Source organism: Schistocerca gregaria, chromosome 8 (assembly GCF_023897955.1).
Source record: "Schistocerca gregaria isolate iqSchGreg1 chromosome 8, iqSchGreg1.2, whole genome shotgun sequence".
Taxonomy (NCBI): Eukaryota; Metazoa; Arthropoda; class Insecta; order Orthoptera; family Acrididae; genus Schistocerca; species Schistocerca gregaria.
The window spans coordinates 306,498,362-306,520,561 of record NC_064927.1 but is presented as its reverse complement, the minus strand read 5'-3'; the positions used below and the strand labels follow the sequence as shown (position 1 = coordinate 306,520,561).

Below are 22,200 nucleotides of genomic sequence, written 5' to 3'. Positions count from 1 at the left end.
GTCTTTCAAGTGCTGAACAGTAACTCTCGTTCCAGTTGGTCATGTCTTTCCGTTAAGGGTTCCTTCCATGTGTTCATGACATTGTAAGGACTATCTCTATGTGACTTTTTGTGAATCGTTCGTCCATCAGACCCACCCCTCTCCCATAGCAGGAGCTAGCCATCACCAAACTCGACTCTTTCCAGGGTATTCCTGAGACATTCTTGTGTATCACTGTCTCTCGAGACAAACGTACAATGATAGTCATTCTGAAAACAGAAGCAGGGACCATCTGCGAAAATCTCACTTCTTCACTCAGTTCGTGGTCCATTCTCAATTTTGCCACCTACACAGGAATCTGTCTCATCTCTGAGTGGGTGTCTCAAATGTGCAAGAATTTTTTTACTTCATAGTAAGCCTTTCGTCACGAAATTACTGTATCTGATACAGCTTTATGCACTCTGAACAAACTGTTTAGCAGATACCTGTGCATAATGTGGCCGATGCAATTTGTTGACAATGTTGTGCATTGTTTACTGCCTGTAAACCTTGTACAAGTATTTCCTGTACATTTATTTAAATATAGAACCTCTTTAATACTGACGTTACTATACTACATGCCAGCCCTTTCTCAAGGCATCAGAAGAATTTACAGATCAAAAAACAAACGCTAAACACCATGTTTGTGGATGACAATTTCTTAACGTTACTAAGTAACAGGAGTTGCATTGACAAAGAAAGAGTCTCTCAGTTCGAAGGATTTAGTAAAATATGTTTCGTTGTTTTGAATTATGTGCCCACTCGAGTCAGAAGTAACTGAAGTAGTATAGAGATAGCACAATGAGGGTGGTTGATAAATTTCAGTTGTCATTTACCGCTATTGTTTCCCATTTTGCATCATGTGATATTATTTTCCGGACTGTACTTCTCTTTGTACACTAGTCGGGTTTGGATTACTGACATACATCTGCAAAAAGTTTGTTTTACACCATTTGAGACGTATTGTAACATCTACTTTGACCTATTATGTATCTGTATCAACATTCCTATGTCCATTTGTAGTATTGCTTATGTATAATGTTGTATCTGTCATGGAAAATTCTTTGCCTTTGTGCACATATTTCAAATATGTGAACTTTTGATCGATCATGTTTAAATTATGCTTATGAATTTAAATAACTGCTGAAATGATTGTTCTATACTGTAAATGACTTAGTCCATAGTTAAGGAACGTAGTGTTGAATGTAAAAGATGTGTAAGTATCGCAGCTATGGAAGTAGCCAGGCGGAGTGGAAAAGGTGTGGTTGGAACCCAAGTGGCAACTCGTCCTTTGTGACGGCTAAGGAGTCTGGGGTGAGCTGTGCTGTGGTTATCACCCCTCTGGCAGTAGCGGATCATTGTGGCTAATATTCCTGGAGTATTGAGACTAGATGAGCTTAAAGGCAGTATTTATTGGCCTCGGATGCTGAATTTGGTGATACCATCACCATGACATGGTTTTTGGCCCTATAAATATAATTCCGACACCAAAAGCATGTGTAACAGGGCGAGACCAACAGTGTTGCTATGATTGCATCACCGCCAGGTTAAGAGCCACTGAAATTTGCGCCACCAATACCACCAGCGTTCCCCTAACTAGTCTATATTTCGCACATTCTAAACGGTCCAGGTATTTTTGCAATTTGGTTGATTTTATAATAATGATTGTGGTGTTGTTAAAAACTCTATCTTACACCCGTGATTTTCCCAAATCACAAAGCTGGACAGGAATAATATCGTAACGAATTTAATTCTGAGTATCCTGATTTATTCTGAGAAAGTGGATCAGTTTAAATTTAATGTTGTCGTTTGGGCAGAAAATTATATTTCTGAGCAGGTCGAAAGAGTGAGTATCAAAGCGCATCTGTTATTTAAAGAGTTATAGTTTGTTGTGCTTTACTTAATTATTAATTAATGATAAGAATACTTTCAATTTATTACACTTACTGGTGTAGCTCTTGTTAGTGAGTATGGTTCTTCAAACCATGAAAGTTTAAGGGTCTTCATGTACTAGGCTAGTTAGTTAATGAAGCAATGCAAATGCTCCTTCAGAGACACTGTAGTTAGATTTGCAGTCTGTTGAGTTGCTTCAAACCGAGTTTAAGAAAGAACTGTGTATCTATTCTGATTCTTTTTGGTTAATGCACAGGAATAGAGGCGCTGTTTTAAGCAATGAAGTAACAGAATATGATCATTAGTAGACCCCCTGATTTAAATTCAGAACCACGTAAAGCTTTTTCCTCTTCAGTATTGCTACTAGTTTCAAGTGTGTCGGTAATTGGTTTTATAAACTGTTACACCCAGTTCGTTTAAGATAAGTGTTACTGAAAGGTATATGTTACTGTTTACTCTTTCATTGGTCATTTTTTGTTGGTAGCACATTTATCGGAATGATTAGGTTACCGTATTGTAGCATGAACAGATACAAGGAAAGAGGTTAGTGTGTGTCCAGGAAGCTTAGGTTAGCCTTAGCACTACCTTCTGCGTTATAATTTCGCTTGACACAAGACTGCCTGTTTTAATATGTAATGGTACAACTTGCTTTCGTGCTGGGAAACTAACCGTTAACTGTCAGTTATACTTTGCTGGAGTGTTTCGGAAACGAATCCACGTTTGATTGCTTTGTTTCCATTAAGTTATCCCACGGTCACAACTACTTACAAATTCCTGGCCAACCGGTTCTAGGCGCTTCAGTCTGGAACCGCGCAACCACTACGATCGCCAGTTCGAATCCTGCCTCGGGCATGGCTGTGTGTGATGTCCTTAGGTTAGTTATGTTTAATTAGTCCTAATTTGTAGGGAACTTATGACCTCGAATATTAAGTCCCATAGTGCTCAGAGCCATTTACTTAAAAATTCTTCTCAGAGGTATAAGGTTAGCAACGATTGCCGTTTTAAGGTGGTCGGTGGTACCGTAACAGTATGACTCATATTATTTTAATTCACATTCTTAACCACCCCTCCCCCCCCCCATCAGTACTAAGGAGGAGGAGAGGAGGGGACTGGGGATAATTTATGCCCAACTTTTGCAAGTGCTATAATCTAGTCCCTTACTTTATGTTTTAAAATCGTTAAAGAAATATTTATCGGTTTTGATGAAGTCTTCTATCAGTTCCATGAAAGCTTTTTAAACTTTCAAGTTAGCTTAGCCGAAAGTTAAATCTCAGTAGGAGGTGTGAATATCACATTCATAATTTGCTACTGTTAAAGCTTAATGCTAATCTGTGCGATTTTTTGTCTAACGAACGTATATAAACCTATTTTAAAACATATAGGTAACCAGAAAACTTACCGAAGGGGCCAAGTGCTCCCGACCCACTACCAGATGATCCAGATCCGCTATCAGAAGATCCAGATCCACTACCAGATGACTGTCCTTGAGAGAAAATGCTCATTGGATTCTGGAAAATCATCAGACAGTGGTGTCATATACTACACTGAGTAAGAACATCAAAACCTATTAAGAAAAATAATGTGGAAATATTAGGGCATGTAACTGAGGTTTTGTAGTTATAAATGAGATTTCGCTTGTATTATTTTTGGCCGTATTGCACAATATCCGTACGGAGCATCTGTGGTCAGAATCATTCGAAGAGACAAACTACTATACAGCTACGTAAATAATGAATTTGAAAAGAAATCAGCTGAAGACTGATTCCAAGATTGTTGAAATCCAGCGCAAATCACATGGAGAAATCAATTTCTTGACGGTGTTTGACAGTGTTGAATTGTTCCTTCCCCTGAGAACATTATGCATTGATTTATTACTAAAGATTATACATGGACCAAATATTCCACTCTGGAAAAGAAAAAAAAAACGATATATAAAAATCAGTTGTGTGAGCACCAAATAAAATTTGAAGATTACGTCCAACTTTATGATCATTATTATTTAGTATGCCAAATGTATTTTGTATTTGCTATCTTACAAAGAATAAAACAGCAAGCAAGTTTCCGAGGGATTATATGAAAAACCATACATCAGTACGAAAAAGACAACCATCTTTCATCAAGGTAATGTACCTGACCGCCGAGGATCCAAGATGATTAGAAAAGAGAGTTTGAAGTGCGAATAGGATTATTCGTCCCACTCAACAGATCTTTCTTCCCTCAGATCGATACATGCTGCAATATCTAAATTTGTCATTAGCGTTTCTAGACCACAGAACACTTAAGATGGATAATTTTTATACCTGTCACACCACATACATGTAAAAACAGCATTTTTTCTGTCAAGCCACACAGCCTGAGAATATCTGTGCCAAGCCGTGTATGAACTTCTTATGACACAAAGAGATTTATTCATCTACATATTCATCTATGTTACAACTGGTAAACTGACTGCTTGCGTCCTGGAGAATAAATTAGAACAATATTTGACAGTAACGGAATCTGCCACTAGTCTTCTGAACAACAATGAAGCATGTTATGCGGGTACTGATAACAGAATTAACGCATTTGGTTTTCCACTTTGACGATTTGTTCAGTTTTTTCATTATATGCTGTTGCTAGGTCAATAGCATAATACTCGGATGGACTGACCACCATCTCTATTTCGGAAATGTAGCCAGTACAGGGACACTCACGTGAACTAAAAATTAGTTGGGACGAAATACTTGGAACCTAGTTCTGATATAGATATTCACATTTTTAAGTAATGGATCTAGCACTTGCGTTAATAAGAAATAAGGCAAAAGGAAATTAGAAAGCAATATCTCACCAGATTTCAACTTATCACCAAGATGTGCATGATCAACAGACGCTAATCTGCCTAAAACTGTTTACCGTTTAAATACGGACAAATGATGCAAAGAGTTTTGGGGATACGTTTAACTTCTGTGTAAGATATAAATGTCCCTTATTTGTATATATGTTCCTGATTCTTAAGGGATGAAGGTTCATGTAATATGATAAATTTCGTAAATGATGGCTTTGAAGTCAGTAATATCATTCTTAATTATTAACTGATGAGAACGAAATGTATATAAGAGTCCAATGAGTGTAATGATATTCACGATGACCAACTGCGTACGGCTACAAGAATTGCACCTACAACCTGAACAAGTTATGGTCACTACAGAGACTGTGGTAGGCAAACTGACTGATAACGGAAGTATACGAAGAACGCTTAAGTGATTCCTCGATTTTTCCATCCGTAACGTGAATCAATGAGGTTTCCAGAGTACAGCTTAATGATGTAGATATCTACCCATGATGCATGCGGCTGCCAACTAGGCTGCTCTTCAACCGAGTCTTAAACGGGATATCACTGGTACACGTATCTGTTTCTGTACCAGAAATTGTTGCAATGGCACATACGCATAGGCTACTGTAGAATGAACGCCCTGTGTCGAGTTAGCTCCCTCTGTAGATTAGTGCACCATTTGCGAGGTCCATTCGCATGGTTAACAATGATACCGCATGCTCAAATACTGTCCAGTTGTGTGCAGGTGGAGCTAAATTTCAGTGGTTAAAACCAATAGGTGCCCATATTGCACAATGAGAAGGGTTTCCATATTTATTTTTAGCCACGGCAGAGGGTCTCAGACTATTCTGGACGATATTTGACCTTTGGATTTTACGTTGAAATCCCCCCCACCTTCGCCATACCTTCTATTATCCCTTCCTCATCCATCTCGCTTATCATTCTCTCTTCCTCTCCCTCACCCGTACCTCCCTCGCAGAGGCATATCCCATACTCTAAAATAGGCCAATTACAGAGCAATAAACATATTGTACTACATTATTTATCTCTCACAGCTCAGAATTTACTGTCATAAAATGAAACATCCAATCAGACGGTTCTCCACAAGGAGAAAGAGTATGGGAATGTGACTTCATTCTCTTCCAGTGACGATGGGCGTTGTATAATGTCTGACACCCAACTGTTCAGCATAGAGGTAGGAAGAAGCATGGTCTGCACGCAACCAAGTCCTTACATATGTACTGTCTTATAAACTAGTCCATTTCACGAGAGTTATTATGTGATACAACCTATGCATTTTTCTACGTGCATAAAGCAGACAGAATATTCTTTCTGCCATTCTGGTTCAAACACCAAATACCACAAGGAAAAGACAGATATGTGAAGGTCAGTAGACTACATTACGCACGTTTTTCGTTACATTTTCAGAACAAATCAATGGCGCCCGTTCGTCGCCTGTAACGAGGTAACGAATGAGTTACAATGATATTTTCATAATTCATTTATATCCTATGTGCTACATATTATATTCATAAAAATTCTGTAAAGTGCAGGTTACAATTTCCGTTAATGCTACCACTGAAATTCTCCTATGATTTGCTCCCGGACCCTAAAATCAACTCGATTCAATATTTCGGCGATCCAACTGTTCGCCATCTTCAGGAGAACTTAGCTTCTGCTGGTGGGAGGCCTATATAGGACGTCGATTTGCCTCGTGGCATTAGTTCTCAGCGGGACTCATTAGAACAAACAGAGTTCTCCTGAAGATGGCGAACAGTTGGATAGCTGGAATGTTGAATCGAGTTAATTTTAGAATCCAGCAGCAAAACCGAAAAGACTTTCAAGCCTTATTACACTGGAAAAGCCTGCCAAGTCATATAGTGCTATCATTACATCTGTTGTGTATCTACAACCTGTAAGTAAGAGTTATTACAGAGCAAGTCCTATCGGCTTTTCAGCTCTATTGGTGGAACGGCAAGTTTGAATCGCTCATGGGGCTGGTGCTGGACGGCTTCGCACCTCTCGCCAGTTGGAGATGGTGCTTGGAATACGTTTCCCACCGTTCAGCTCGTCCCATCCACTGAGCCGAATGCAGGCTTCGTGAGGGGATGTTCGCGAGCCCGTGATGTTATTGCCCACTGGCCGCTGGTAAGTCTCAGTTGATTTGCTATCATCTGCACATGTGCATGCTATGTACAGAGACGTGCTAGTTGTTATGTGAAACCTGATTAAATTACGCATCTAATAGTATAAACAAGTTAGAGACAAACAGATTTAGTTAGAATGTGAGTTTATAACTAGCCATTTAAAATGTAATCAAGCCACCAAAGAGATTGGACGATCAAATTGTTGCTTTTGATGAGACCTATCGGCTGAGATAATCATATGATCCATAGATGTAATAATTGAGAGGAACAATTTAATTTTAAATTAATTATATTCAGCATAACTTATATTGAAGGCAGATACATTGACATAATCGCAGTATATTTTGGCACCGGATAGTAGCAGTTACACACACAATTTAGATTGTAAGAATAGCATACATGAACATGGGTATTAATGATCTGTTATATTACACATTTTGTTGGACGTGAAAATTGGTCTTCTACTGTGTACATGGACAGACAAACAGACGACTACAATTTCAGGAAAATTGGATGATTTATTCAGGAAGAAGAGCTTCACAAAGTATGCTTCAGGAACACGTTGGCCCACCTCTAGCCATTATGCAAATAGGTTTGGCTTGACATCGATTGATAGAGTTGTTGGCTGTCGTCATGGCCAAATTATAACCAGTTGGCGTGTTAGATCATCAAAGTCTCGAACGGTTGGAGGGTATGTCCATAACGCTCCACTCATTCCCAATTGGTGGAGGTCCGGCGACCTTGCTGGCCAGAGTAAGGCTTGACAAGATCGACGAAAAGCAGTGGAACCTCCCACCGTCAGCGGGCGGGAATTATTTTGCTGAAATGTAAGTCCAGGATCCTGCCACGAAGGGCAACAAAATAGGGTGTAGAATATCGTTGATGTAACACTGTGATGTAAGGGTGCCGCGGATGACAACCAAAGGGATTCTGCTATAAAAAGAACTGGCACTTCAGACAACCACTTTTGGCTGTTGAGCTCTATGGTGGTAGAGAGTCAAGTTGGTATCCTATCGCTGTATGGGGGGTCTTGAGATTCGTCTTAGCTGGTCATCGGGACTCAGTTGGAGGCAGTACTCTCACTGTGGACAATTCTACTCCCGTCAAAGAGATTCCAGGCCGCAGACTGGTCTGGATACACCGTAGACAGTGGTTGGATTCCACCCGCCCTCGATATAGCCTCACAACCAGGAGTCATTGTCTGGAGTCCCATTTCCTTTTACAGCAGAGTCCCTTTAGTTGTCACTAGCGGCATGTTTACAGCACAGCGATAAGTCCATAAGTTGGTACGTACTGTTTCGTTGCCCCTCATGGCAAGCGGTCCTGGGCTTACATTTCACCAAGATAATGGGCGTGCGCACATGGCGGGAGTTTCTACTGCTTGTTTTTGTGTTTTCCAAACCTTAGATTGGCCAGCAAAGTTGCTAGATTTCTCTCGAGTTGAAAACGTCTTGGCCTTCCAACCACATCGGGAATTTCACGACCTAACACAACAGATTCTTCTGGCACTACGTACGTCAGTATGACACCCAACAACCTTATCAATCAATACTAAGGCGAATAACAGTTTACATTAGCTCCAGTGTTTGACCAACGAGTTATTGAGTTGCTCAATTTGTGAAGCTCTCTACTTGAATAAATCATCCATTTTTTCTGAAATTGTAATGTTTGTCGGTACATGTACATCACATCTCCCGATTTCCGTTCCATTCGGATAATTCCTTCACGATGCGTCGTATTTTCTGTTTTTGAGTGTACTTCAGCGTGACACATGCATGAAACAAATAGTTTTAATAGACTTATATGCTTTGTGTAAGAGTAGATAGTAAAGTAACAAATCGGTAAGATGCAAGTCAAACCATAATTATCGTTTGCCTATTATAAATATCCCCCGCTACCTTATCGACTTCAGTATTGCTGTGCAGAATGAGTCCAACACACAATTTACAGCTCCTCTACCAGGTCCATAAATTTTTCAAACTTTTACTGCCATCAGCAGTCACGCCACGGTGCGCATCTCAATGATCAGGTCTAAACGAGGAGTCACTAGTATTGGCCAGTTACAACAATATTCCTCTATTCATATATATGAGAACATGTTCGGTATTAAATAGCATAACTAATTTTCTTCATCAGTAGCCAGCGTACTCTAGAATATTATTTAGCCCCAAGCTGTACCAATGGGTCATCTGGGAGTGCATGCATTGTAAATGTAATGTGTTTTGTTTCTTATAACGTACTTCTACAGGTGCGTAAGTTCCTAAAGTTTACTTTTTATTAAATCGAAGCTGGTGATAAAATGAAGCTAATTTTGTTTTAGTAATTAGTTATATCTTCGTGAGCAACAGTTAAGTTATATTTTTTATTATTTATTAAGCTTTTTCAGCAGTAATATGATTAAACAACTGTTAGTTCACACAGCAACCATCTCGCAGGTCGACTGGCACAAGGGTAGCGACTGCATTTTGAATTATACATATCTTAGGTGTCTTTAGCAATGTCCGATGTCAAATCGTGTAATACTTAAAAACTGAGGCCTCAGAGTGAGCTACTGACATGGACGGTCCACTAAGTGCATTTGTACAGACAAGCCATAATTAAGGATTGACTTGCATCTTACCGGTATGTTACTTTATTATCTTCTCTTGTTAAATGCTCATACAACCATAAAGTCTCTGGACTGGAGCGTGTGTCTTATTGTAATACATTTTTATACGCTTTCAACACTGTTGGTAGTCACCCTGAGGTTGAAAGCTAGCTGGGCCAGCAAGGAACAGATTATTAACTGCTACACCTTTCTTAAGCGTACTGACATTCTGCTTGAAAGGTATATATGTGAAACCTCCAGCACATATTCTCGTCAGTATTACATGAGAATAGGCTGTTACAGATTAGGATTGAGGACGTGTTTTTGAAATTGGTCATTATCGTTATCTTCCCTGTGTATAAAAACCAGATTTGTACTATTATACAACCTAATTAAGCTGGTTTAATGAGCCAACAATCACTCTCAGTAACAGAGTATGGTTCATGTGACAGATATGTGAACACATTAAAACATATTAGTATGGTGTGCGGTTTCTGTAAAATAAGTAACAAATTTACTGTACGCTGACAAGTTTGCTCTTTAATATAAACTTTTGCGTTTTGTTGTAGTGAAGGCTGTATCGCTATATTTGCGTCTTAAGTAGCGATTGTTCAGTTCCGATACAGCTTGCTTCAATAATAAAGATTTAATGAGAAAAGTGGTGACATTATTATCTAAAGTGATTAACAGTATGGTTACGAGACTAATTTTATACTCGTATCAATGCTTTTTACTTGACTTTAACGAAAAATTTAATAGATATGAAGTTAAACTAACCTTAGCGGTATACGTATTACAAAAGTAGATACTTCCCTGTGTGGGTGCTTTACATTGACGCATAGGTGAAATAATTGTCAAAAAATACTTCGAGTTGCGAAGAAGATATTTCGTGAAATCATGGTGTTTCGATAGAAGGGACTGGAATTCTTACCGGGACGCCGAAAGCTGAAAAAGAAAGGAACATTATCAGTGTCTTATTCTGTACATATGGCAGTACTTTCTGTATATGCTCAAGAATTAGTATGAGAAGTAATGGTAGTGTACTAACAATCTCATTGTCTTCTACCGAATAATTATCTTGCTCTAATGTCATCAAAAAGATTAGAAAACGAAACACGCAACCTTTTTGGGTAGGTTGCTGCTTTTATAAAAACCCAAAGAAATTGGGTAACTGCGACAGAAGTGTCTTTTTCTTTTATATCGAATCGTAACACAGAATTTAGCACGTGTGCCTAATGCAGTGAGGAGAGGGTGTAGTAATATTATTTAAATTCCTAACGTAGTAGATGATTAAGAAACGCCTTTTCCGTGCAATTGCGATATCCATCTTCAGATTACATGTTGAACTAAATGTTTTAAAGTTTTATTTAGTGTCCAGTCTTCTGCACAGGTATCAGACAATAGTGCTGTAAACATACTTTAACAATATGAAATATCCTTGCACTTGTAGCTCTATAATCTCGTAATACTGTACTCCTCCACGTCAAAGAAAACAACTGTTCTCTCATGAAACTTCTTCTGCAGCTAAACAAACGCAGCAAAAAAAAAAAAAAAAAAAAAAAAAAAGAAAGAAATCTAAACTGAAACCCATATTTTTACTCCAAAGTATATCAAGACGTACATCACATCGATTTTAATCCGCTTTCTTTCATCTCAGTGAAACAAGTTTCACAAACAGTACAGCATTACATTCTACAATTTTAGCAGATTTAGTAGTATGTAGTTTGCAACGATTGCCTTCTACCACATTTATCTCCGTAGTGTATTGGAAGACAGGAAGCCTTAAACTCATTCACGATTCGTACAATAGCCGTCAACCCAAATCGCTCTCATAGAAATCTCCGACAGCTACACAATATGTGATTCACTTCATATAAAGGAAATCAGAAACTTTTCATCTACAGGCGTGACATCGTGTAATACGGATTGATGGTTTACACGTTGGACTCCCATTCGGAAGAGCGGCTACCTATGTGTCCCTTTTACCCAGACAGGCATCCGCCGTACACAGTTTGTCTTTGTTACTACGCAACCTGTTGTCGCAGCGCGCTGGTCTCCTACTCGGACCTGACTCGGTGCAGGTTGCTGACGAGTTCATGAGCACCGCGCCTGCATAGGAACTTTGCTTGGAGCCTCAGGAGGTGGATGGGTCACAGATGTAAGTGGGATTTTTTTCAGTTTATTGGCTTCCGGGCTACACCCGTTCAGCCATCTTAATAGCGTGATGTCAGTTAAGAAGATACGGACGTAAGAATAATGCAACACCCAGTCATCGAGCGGAGAAAATCTGAGACCCGGCATGAAATGAGACCCAGACCCCATTGCTTACCAGTTGTGATTACTAAAATGACTACTGTTTTCTCGGCGTTTCTATGTCCGTTCTCCTCGTAGTACGTACCTGTAACCCCGTCAACCAACTTGCTTTGCCTTTACGAACTCTAAGAGGATAAATAAAAGTTACAGCCATCCTGACCCAATGCACTATTACACTGATGAGCCAAAACGTTATGACCGCTTCCTTAATAGCTTGTTTGTTCGTCTTTGGAACGAAATACATCAATGTTTCTGTGTATCAGGAAGCCAACGCTTTCTTGGTAGGTTTGCGGCTTTAGATCACGTAATTCGGTAAAGAAAGGCCCACTGATTTGGATATGCCATACTGCTGCCTAATAGTTACCCAGATGGGTCCCATAGCCGACCGGTGTGGCCGAGCGGGTCTAGGCGCTACATTCTGGAACCACGCGACTGCTACGATCTCAGTTTCGAATCCTGCCTCCGGCATGGATGTGTGTGATGTTCTTAGGTTAATTGGGTTTAAGTAGTTCTAAGTTATAGGGGACTGATGACCTCAGAAGTTAAGTACCATAGTGCTCAGAACTATTTGAACCATTTTTATTGGTCCCATAGAATTAATATCAGGCGAATTTTGTCGCCGAGACATCAACGTTAGTTTGCTATAATGCTTTTCAAACCACTATAGTATGGATCTGGCTCCGAGACAAAGACAATTATACTGCTGAAAGGTGACATCGTCCTCGGGGAAGAGATCAAGCATGAAGGGATGCAGGTAGTTCGCAGGTGTCAGCATGTCTTCGCTTACTACCACAGGTCTCATGCAAGCGATCTAGTGTAGCACAAATGTGATTCAGTCGAAGAGCCAACACGTTTCCGTTGATCTAAGGTCGAATCTCTATGGTTCTGCGACCACTGCAATCGTAATTAACGATGTTGTTGGGTCAACAAGCGAACACGTGGAGGTGGTCTGCTGAGTATCTCCAAAGTCAGCAATGTACGACCAACGGTGCATGCACTAGCTTCACCGATTTCGAGATGCTCTTTCACGGGCTGTGCGTAGTTGTAATCGGCACTTTTTGTTAGTTACATATCTCAATGTGTTTCCCCATCTGCCATCCATATATTCACTACGGTGATTCCCCATCCGTGTCTGCTCCGCTTACATGGTTGTTTTTACAGCGTCGAGTGCCCGCCTCATCAAGCGACATCCACAGTCACAGTGGGCAAGTTTCATAATGTTTTGGCTTACAGTGCATATTATGTGCCAATGTATCTGATACAGGGAAACAGTGATGTTGATGTAAATTTTTCAAGAAATCTGGGAACAAAGTACACAATTAATGTTTTATAAACGAACTTGTGCTCCGTCCCTTAAAGATGGTTGGCTATAGGACAGACATATCTTTTGTTCAATTAACTGTGTTAACCGTCGTAACATCTACGCACCATTTGTTGGTTCAAATTACGTACTTTACTAGCAGTGTGACCTTTTTCCCAATGAAGTTATTTAGACGACTTACTTGCTAATCTAAACACCAAATAAACTTACGAAGTGACGATGACCCGGACTGACCGAAGACACTGTTTGCCATCTGCAACAGTGAAGAGAAATTTGTCATTAGTTCATATATTTCATAGTCTTTCAATACTAAATCAGAATTTGTTATTGGTGAATAGAACACTAGCTGATGTTATTGTGACTGGAGTATTTGTCCCTAAATCAAATATAAATATGCGGAATTTCATGTGAGGATAATGTAGGCTGGGTGCAAATGGAGCAACCAAGACTGAACTAGTTGACGTCGCGAGTTCGTGAGTGGTCACTTGGGAATTGCGTCCATTGTAACTGGACAGGACTCCGCTTACTGTATTGTGACCCATGAGTAAACCAACGGCAAAGTTTTCGCAGTCAGTTGTAGCGACACGGTGCCCGCTGTGCCAAGCGATCTGGCATAGACCATCTCCTCGAACATGTTTCTGGACTGTTTTACTTTGAAAATTAATGAGTATTGGTAATCTTATTCCAATATTAAGTATTTTTACAAGATATATCTCATACTTTTAAAGCGCATTTCAACTGAAAGAAGCACGATATCGATTTGTTATGCTGTAAACTTATATTGATACATAAATAATATTAAGGCACTATGCATTAAAGAGGAAAAGAGCTCTAAGAACAATTAGATAACTACGGCAACAATATTTTTACAAAACCGGAAAAGAAGCCGCCTCAGGCAGTTTAATCACGTTACAAATTGTTTTGGGCTATAAGGTAAACTCAGCAAAAAGTTGTGAGTTACTTATCTTTTCATTTCGAAATTTCATTTGGACTTACCTCTGGGCAGCAAATTGTGGTACGAGTGTACGATTAATTCCGTTATGAAATAAAATAAGGAAAGTGAGGAACAAGTATTTTGAAACTATAAAAGAGAATAAGTTTATGCATGCACTTGTCTCCAATAAAAATGTTGCTAAAAGTCAAATGTAGACATGATTAGCAGCATAAGATCAGAAATATCACAAATCGTAAGACAATGAATCACCTACCGCTATTAGAATCTCACTCATTAAGTGAGACTTACAGTTCAACATTAACGCGCATGATATGCCGTACCCATAGTGGCAACATTCTGGCAAATGTGTGGTCAGTCAGGCTTACCTGTGCTGGTACTCCTGAAACAGAGAATTTTAAAACGGTGTATTAGCAGCTGCTCACACTTTCTAAACCTAAAAAATAGATTATGTAATACTGCTTTGCATCACATCGATTACATGCAAAATTACTCCCGAATGTGGATCCAATGAGCCACCACCCTGCCACACTGCATGAACAGAGAAGGTAGGAAATATTTATTTTCTATAATTACTGTAAATGGCAAAGGATCATAATGTGACACATGTGGTTATGCATTGTGGTAAAGATAGAGATTCAGTACTAACTTAATTGTTCATTTCAGTTAGAGAATTTTTTTTAATGAAATTGTTTACTTCCACAACCGCTTTGAGGTTTCAAACATCTATGACATACATGTGCTGATTGAAATAACGAATGAAAAATTACGCCAAAATCAGGATTTAAGCCCGGATATTTTGCTCACTGGTAGAGTTGTTTGAGACTTGCAAAGGCCTGTGGAACTATGCGTGAGTTTCAGGCAGGTTCCCTCATTTCGTTCGACACTGAGGTGCTATTCCAATACAGTTGGACAGCCTCAGCACTGCTGCTCGCATTTAGGGCTAATGCCCAGTGCTAATGCCCAGTTGGCTGAGGTGTGAATGGGAAATTGGATTGACGTGGGAGGGGTGCTAGGGTAGTCCGTGAATTTAGGCAAGGTCTCTGTCCCAGGGTAGCGTAGTGGTTAGGGTATTTGCTTAGTGAGCAGGCGACCGATGTTCAAATCTCAGCCTTGGTACAAAGTCTAATTGGTCGAATCATAGCATGTCAGCTTTCACGGCCGGCGTCTTCATTAATTAAAACTTCCGAGCTGAATTGCTGTGGTCCATACATAAAACTACCTCTCCTTCCTGACGTTTCGTTGCCGGCTATGGGCAACATCTTCTGAGGTGAGTCGCAGACTGGCTGCTAGGCGCTGGTGGTCCTACTTATATAGAGCGCTTAGATGGCGCCACCACTTTTCACGTGCTTTCGACTTTAAAACTATCTCTGGCTAGTGCCATCTCTCTCGATTCCAGGCAGTCGACTGTCACTTCGTTGGTACAAAGTCGCACGCCACATCTTGTCTAGTTTTAATCCTCCTTTTTTTTTATTAAAATTATTTCCGTGCTTGTAGATCTCTATAGCTTTTCTATACATGCGAGTATAATAATGTGAGGTCCTAGCTATCACGTTTGTCTCACTAAATTTTATTTCATGATCACCGTCTTTGAAAACGTGTTCCGTTACAGCTGACTTCTCAGTCTGTCTCAATCTCCAGTTCCTTTTGTATTCCGTTAGGCGGGTATTAACAATCCTTTTAGTTGTTCCAATGTAACCATGCCACAGCTAAACCGAATTTTATACTCTCCTGAGGTAGGTAAGGGGTGTCGTGCGTCTTTCACCGATCTTAAAGTTTCACTAATTTTCTTGGTAGGTCGAAAGATTGTCTCCACTTGAAACGTGGCCAAAACTTTACCAATACGGTCCGTGATGTTATGAACAAATGGAAGAACAACTTTTCCAGTCGACGGTTGTTGTTGTCGTGTATTTTCGGACACTTTTCTTCTAGGTTGGAGTGCTAATTGGTCGCTTCAGTCTGCATGTATATATTTCTCTCTTTTTTATTGTTAGACAACGTGTTGCCTAGATAAATAGGTTATTGGTCGGTAGGTTTAATGCGAACCTGCGTTGATGCTTTACAATGTGAAGTGAAGCCTGATTTCAGTAGCAAAAGGTACAATAGGTCTCCATTAAGCTGTACATTATCTTCGAATTATTAACTGAAATATTTGTCGATATATTGGTACACCAACTGAGCAGAGTCAGAGAGAGCGAAACTAATACTGATTCATATCATGTTTCAGAGATCATATCAAAGCGTTCGATAAATGAATGTTCCAGTACTTTTTATTCTTTACGATATTGTCCTTCTTCTGTGTCGTTAAAATCTTCATTGTTCGTTAGACATTCGAAGATATCCATTAACAAGAACGATGTATTTTTTCGCCAGTGTTAACAACAATAATAAAACTCAGGTATATAACTGACACATAGCCATCCAGTAATATAGTATTGTCAGCCAATAGTTTAACAGTTTCAACAATTTTCGTAGGCAAGTTGAAGGAAAACTCGCACAGAAAGGCGCTGCTTAATCAAAAGGCTTTCGACTTTCAGTAATGTTGGAAACGTACATTTATATGTGGTTTGTAACAAAGAATGCATTCTTGGGATACAACAGTAATGCTAAAAGTGTCTTTTGTGAATGTAAAGAGTTGATGGGATATTGGGTTTTACATCTTTACCACAGTATATGATCAAATGTATCCAGAGAGCTATTATGAACCATATATTTAGGTGTGTCCATGCTTTGCCGTTTTGATGTCTACAAATTCGTTTGGTGACACTTTCAATGAGGTATATGAATGTCTGTGGAACAATGACAGTATATTGTTACTCAATAGCAGAAGCCGAAGAAGAAGGCCGATCAACGAAGGAAAATTAGGGGAAAGTTTCGTGTAAACACAAATTCTTGTACGGCGGTAGCAGGGAGTGTCATGAACAACATACTGAAATTCCCAACCAGGGGGTGGAAGCGCTGGTGTGAGGGGTAGTTTAAATGTCACTTCCTAAATTTTTTCTCGAACACCTAGAAGACCGTGGCTTCTAACGAAAATGTTTCCCTGAGCGAAATTAAGCTACATGATATTTCATACTCCAAAAGTCCCATTCCTTTTTCCTCTAGTACTAATAGTTTCGGCGAATCATATTATTAAAAATTGTACTATAATTCTATGAAATTAAGGTTTACTTTTAAATGGAGTGGGTTTAGAACAATTATTAAATGTGTGTGCCACCTCTAAATGCAATGGACCCACCTTAAGGGAGGGACGGACTGCGGGTGGAAGTATGGGATTGGAAGTAGAAGCTTCAGGGAGGTTAGTTCGTAGGATTTTGAACATGCACTTCGCTTCCTTACAAGTCTGCAAACCGAAGATCGAGCAGACGATTCCCCCACTCTTTCTACCCCACCACGTCGTTAGAAGCAGCCACAAGGTGTTTCACAAAGAATGCTAGAGTTACCGCACAGCATGACTAAGATTCAATATCCCCTCTAGCAGTAAAGAACAGTTTGCAGAGGTTCATGTGGATTCCGTCCATATGAGTTTCTTGCGTTAATATTACTAGTAACTTACATCTGTACCCCATGCAGAGATCACACACTCTGCGGACAATGAACACTCCCCGGGTATGAAGGTGCACTGAGTTGCTAACGATACATAGGGCACGTTACGGAGGGTCTGTATAACTCTGTGAAACAAGCTGTAGTTGCTTCTTCTTACGTGATTGGGTAGAAAGAATAGGGAATTCTCTGATCGCTTTTCAGTCCGCAAATATATAACGAAGCGAACTGCATGATCACAATCCGGTGACCTACCATAGCAAAGACATTTAACACTTGTCCTCAGCTCACTTCATTTAACAGCAAGCATTCATTTATACCATTAAAATATTGTTTTTAATAATATGTGAGTTTTACATCCCCTGCAACTCAGAAACTAGTAATTGTAGGAAAAAGGAACAGTATCATTATATGTACGAAATCCATTGTTGTTCGAATTGGTACTGAGAAAAAATTTTTGCTAGATGCTGCGGTTTTCAAGTTATTCAAGAGAAACATAAAAAAATGCTCCCTACTTCCCCCCCCTCCCCCCTCCCACAGCTACCCATGCTAATACCGGACGGATGGGACGTAATAGTATGAGTATGTTGTGTATGACACACCCTCTCACCACAGTAAAAAAAATTGCAGCTACACGATTTTTTCTCTATTCGACTTTTTTTGCCTGCGTTCACAGAGCTAAACTAGTGACGTAGGACACTGGTTTCAGGGGAGAATTAGTGGTATGACTCATCCCAAAGATGACTGATTGCGCTCACGTTCCGAATGTGGCAAAGCCAATTCATTTTCAGAAATGTTGCTGTCTACAAACCACTACCTCACAGATGGTGCCTTATGATATATATTGTCAAGCTCATATAATCAACGTTATAGAACCATTCGTCTACTCTACGCAGTACACAATGCTGTAAAATTGATTATATGGTTCCAAATTTAGCCTTTCCTCAGCGCAGTAAGTGGACAACATCCTAATCACGGAGAACACCCCTATACCCTACCAATTCGCCCTCCGTACTTCACTGTTAACACTACAAATGATGGCAAGAAACGTTTTCCAGGGATTCATTTAACCAAAACCATTCCATCACACTGTGACAGGGTATTGTGTGATTTACCACCACAAGTCACTTGTTTCGAGTCATTCACTCCCCAGTAGCGCCTTTCTTTCCATATCTCAAACATGATTACATATAAGTATGGCTTTTAAGGAGCTGCTCGACCACCACATCACATTATTTTCAACTTCTTCTGGACATTCATTGTGCAAACTGGACTCCTGGTGGCACCTTGGTATTCAGGAGTGATTCGTTTAATGCGACTTTTTAGAACAGTTCTCTGTTATATCCGATAGTCCCTGTAGATCAGTACGTAAGTTTCGCGTTCTCGTACTCGTCTTGGTTTAGCTGTAGGTGTTCCTTACGTTCTACTTCATAGTTAGTATAGCTCACTCGGGTAGCCTTAGAAGGTTTGAAATACCCTTGGCGAGATTGTTACTCATGTGACATTCAATGTCTAGTCCACGTTTGAAGAAACTGAGCTCTCCTGAGTGACTTACTCTGATGTTACTGTTTCTCTACTGACTACACTGTGCACGGAGCCTTCTTTTATACAGGCGTGTCTCCTCTCGTGACATCTAGCGGACGATTCCATATTAAAATATGGCTGTTCATGTACTTATGATCACATAGTATAACTGACACCGGGGTGGTGTTTTCTATGTTTTAAGAGACCTATCGAAAGTCGAAAACGGTCAAAACAAACAACTTATCGGAATCCTGGACAATAATAATATTGACTGTGAAGTTCTGTGAGGAAACGTTTCTCATATTAAGTATACTGAGCGAGGTATAAAGTCTCTTTAGGCGCTTTTCTCGTCTTTTTAGGTTTTTACCTTCGTTTTACAGTCGACACTTTCTGTATGCCCCTTATGTTCCGCCTTTTTTGTTTGTATGTTCCGCCATGTTTTCTTCTTTATAGTGTTTTAAATGTCTTCCTGTGTACCTGTAATGTCTTTCGGCTGAAGAACAACGCCTATGCTGCTGGGAATGGGGAATTGGAAATACAATAAAAAAAATTTTCTCATCAGCTAGGGAAGTTACATCTTCTGTGTATAGCAAGAGCATATCTCTAAACCGTTCTTCAACAAGGAGCCCCACTGAGCAATCAGGTAGCTTCAAGCTTAAAATGTGGATCACACAAAGCTTCTAGCCATGTAGACCTCTTCCTGTGTACACCAAGTTCAGCCAACAAGGGTCATTTCATTATGTTCAGTGGCCTTGATCATGTGTGCTGCCAATGTCTTCATTTCTAAGCTGCAAGATTCATAAATGAGACCGTTGCTCGCAGATGTGCTTTGACGTAGCACTTTATATATGATTTTCAGCTACAGAGACTGATTTTCTTTGTGATCAAGATTAAGGCTGTTGGGCCGATCGCGGCTTTGTTCCATGCACAAGGATTAACATCGGTCTCTCTTTGCGTCACCCTGGGTAGTTTATGTTACGTTCATCACGGCGAGACGAGATAACGTGTGTTTTTTTTTTGTTCTTCTTTAGATAGTAAGTGGCATTTCTGTTTTTGATACTATGAGACATCGTACTGGCACAAGATCCCTTGGAGGACATATGTAACTGGGTTACTGAGTTTCGAGTTTGCTTTCTGAATAGCAACAAAATGATATTTCAAGTTCTCTGTAATACTTTTTCTTTTAAAAATTACTTGCAAGTTATTATGTTGCCGCACGGACATTTCCTATATAGTCTCTAATCTTTTGTGTCAGAAGTTTATCCGAGCACAATTCAAAGCAGATATTCCGTCTTCTGTGGAGTAAACTGCCATCGGCTTGCAAATTACATCAAATATAGGACATTTTTGAGCTGCTGAGAACCTCGAGGCCCGTGCTGCCATCCTGAATACTTTGAGACTAGCTTTTGTGATTCACGCCGTTTATGGATAGGTACTACGTGAAGGAAAATGCAGTCTGTATCTCCGGCGTACACGATCCCTGTATAAGGGAGCAACCATTCACACTTTTAGTGTATGTTAGAGTACTCGACCGTCCTGATCCTACTTTCTATTTCTTAACTGCATGTACAAAATCACCTTATATTTTATTAGTGCACCATGAAAATCCTACCTAGAGCCGAATGTTCCATCAACAGACGTCAGATCGCACTTTTGTTCATTCATGGGTCAAAATTTTCGACAATAAAGAATATTTTTGTTGCATAAGCACTGAAGACATACAAGTTGCATACTCAGTACAAATAGGAAGTATGAGGCATCTCTAGTTCCAGTATTTCATCTCTGTTCGTTGTGTGTTCCTTTCCATATATTATTAATGAAAACATGAAGCATCGTTCGCTAATCAGATCCCATGTCAGCCACATCCCTGTGTTATTCCAGGGCCTCGCCACACCAAACTGGTCTCTTTCCATGGCGCTCTTGGGATTGCCTATTCTACCACTGTCCCTCGAGACAAACGACCGTAGAGACTCATTCTGTTAACGGAAGTAATTGCCATGTGAAAATATCTCACTGTTCCACTTTGTTCATTGTCCAGTTGCAATTTTTCCGCCGGCCGGTGTGGCCGTGCGGTTCTAGGCGCTTCAGTCTGGACCCGCGTGACCCCTACAGTCGCAGATTCGAATCCTGCTTCGGGCATGGATGTGTGTGATGTCCATAGGTTAGTTAGGTTTAAGTAGTTCTAAGTTCTAGGGGACTGATGGATTCGGATGTTAAGTCTCATAGTGCTCAGAGCCATATGCAATATTTCCTCATACATCGCTGAGTGGCATATGTAGAGAGGGACGTCTCGAATGTACACTAAATTTTATGAGGCTACAGGATGCATTTCGTCACAGAACTGCTGTTCCTGATGTACCCTCTAAGCGGCAGTATAACAGGCACCGATGAATTAAGTAAATAGACAAGTTGTGCTTTGTTTACTGTTGGTGGGAGGCGTATCCTGTAAATCAGGGTCATTCGCTAATGTCTTATTTAAATATAGAGCCTCTTCTATACTGATGAGGCTAAATTATATTCCTGCCTTTTACAAGCTATTTGAAGAATGTACCGTTCAAAAAGGAAATCCAAATACTACTTCGTGAACTGGAATTTTCAACGTGGAAGTCACTGGACTGGCAGTCACAAACAGAAAGGGAATACAAGATTAAGGACTTAATAAAATATTTTTCATAGTTTTTAATTATGTGCCTTCTCGAAGAAGGAGTTACTCCAGAAGTATACAGAGTGTGCAATGAACGGTGTTGGAAAATTTTAAATGTCATTTACAGTGAGTGCTTCGCGGTTTTCGTATGTGACTCTCTTTATGACTGTACTTCCCCTCGTACAGAAACCAGGAATGGAGTTACTTATGTACATCAGCATGATCTCTGTTTTACTACCATTTCGTATCAATGGGTCATTTTATTTTAATCCTCATTATTATTACTTTTCGCAATACCCACCTTTGGGAAATATTGTAACCTAGATGGGCACTTCTTATTTTAAAATTCCGAAAAGTATTTATCTTTTGCTCGATAAGTATTTATCAGTTTCCACTAATATTGTTAATCTTTCAGTTACATTTAACCAGACATTTAAGGCTTTGTA

The 22,200-nt window shown here is 39.8% G+C and overlaps 1 protein-coding gene across 7 annotated transcripts in view; it reads right to left on the bottom strand.

The window, feature by feature from the left end:
* Nucleotides 1-22,200, bottom strand: part of LOC126284235 (secreted protein C-like) — a 403,567-nt gene that overhangs the window by 368,805 nt on the left and 12,562 nt on the right. For 3 of the 7 annotated variants that reach the window (XM_049983016.1, XM_049983018.1, XM_049983019.1), the window contains exons 1-3: nucleotides 13,302-13,366; nucleotides 10,389-10,402; nucleotides 3,311-3,419 (exon numbers count right to left, since the gene is read on the bottom strand). In XM_049983016.1, coding sequence (XP_049838973.1) covers nucleotides 3,311-3,419; nucleotides 10,389-10,402; nucleotides 13,302-13,344 — 166 coding nt within the window. In that variant the 5' untranslated portion in view covers nucleotides 13,345-13,366. Of the gene's footprint in view, nucleotides 1-3,310; nucleotides 3,420-10,388; nucleotides 10,403-13,301; nucleotides 13,367-22,200 lie in introns of those variants that run through there. The other 4 variants (XM_049983017.1, XM_049983013.1, XM_049983014.1 and 1 more) reach the window with 4 other exon arrangements.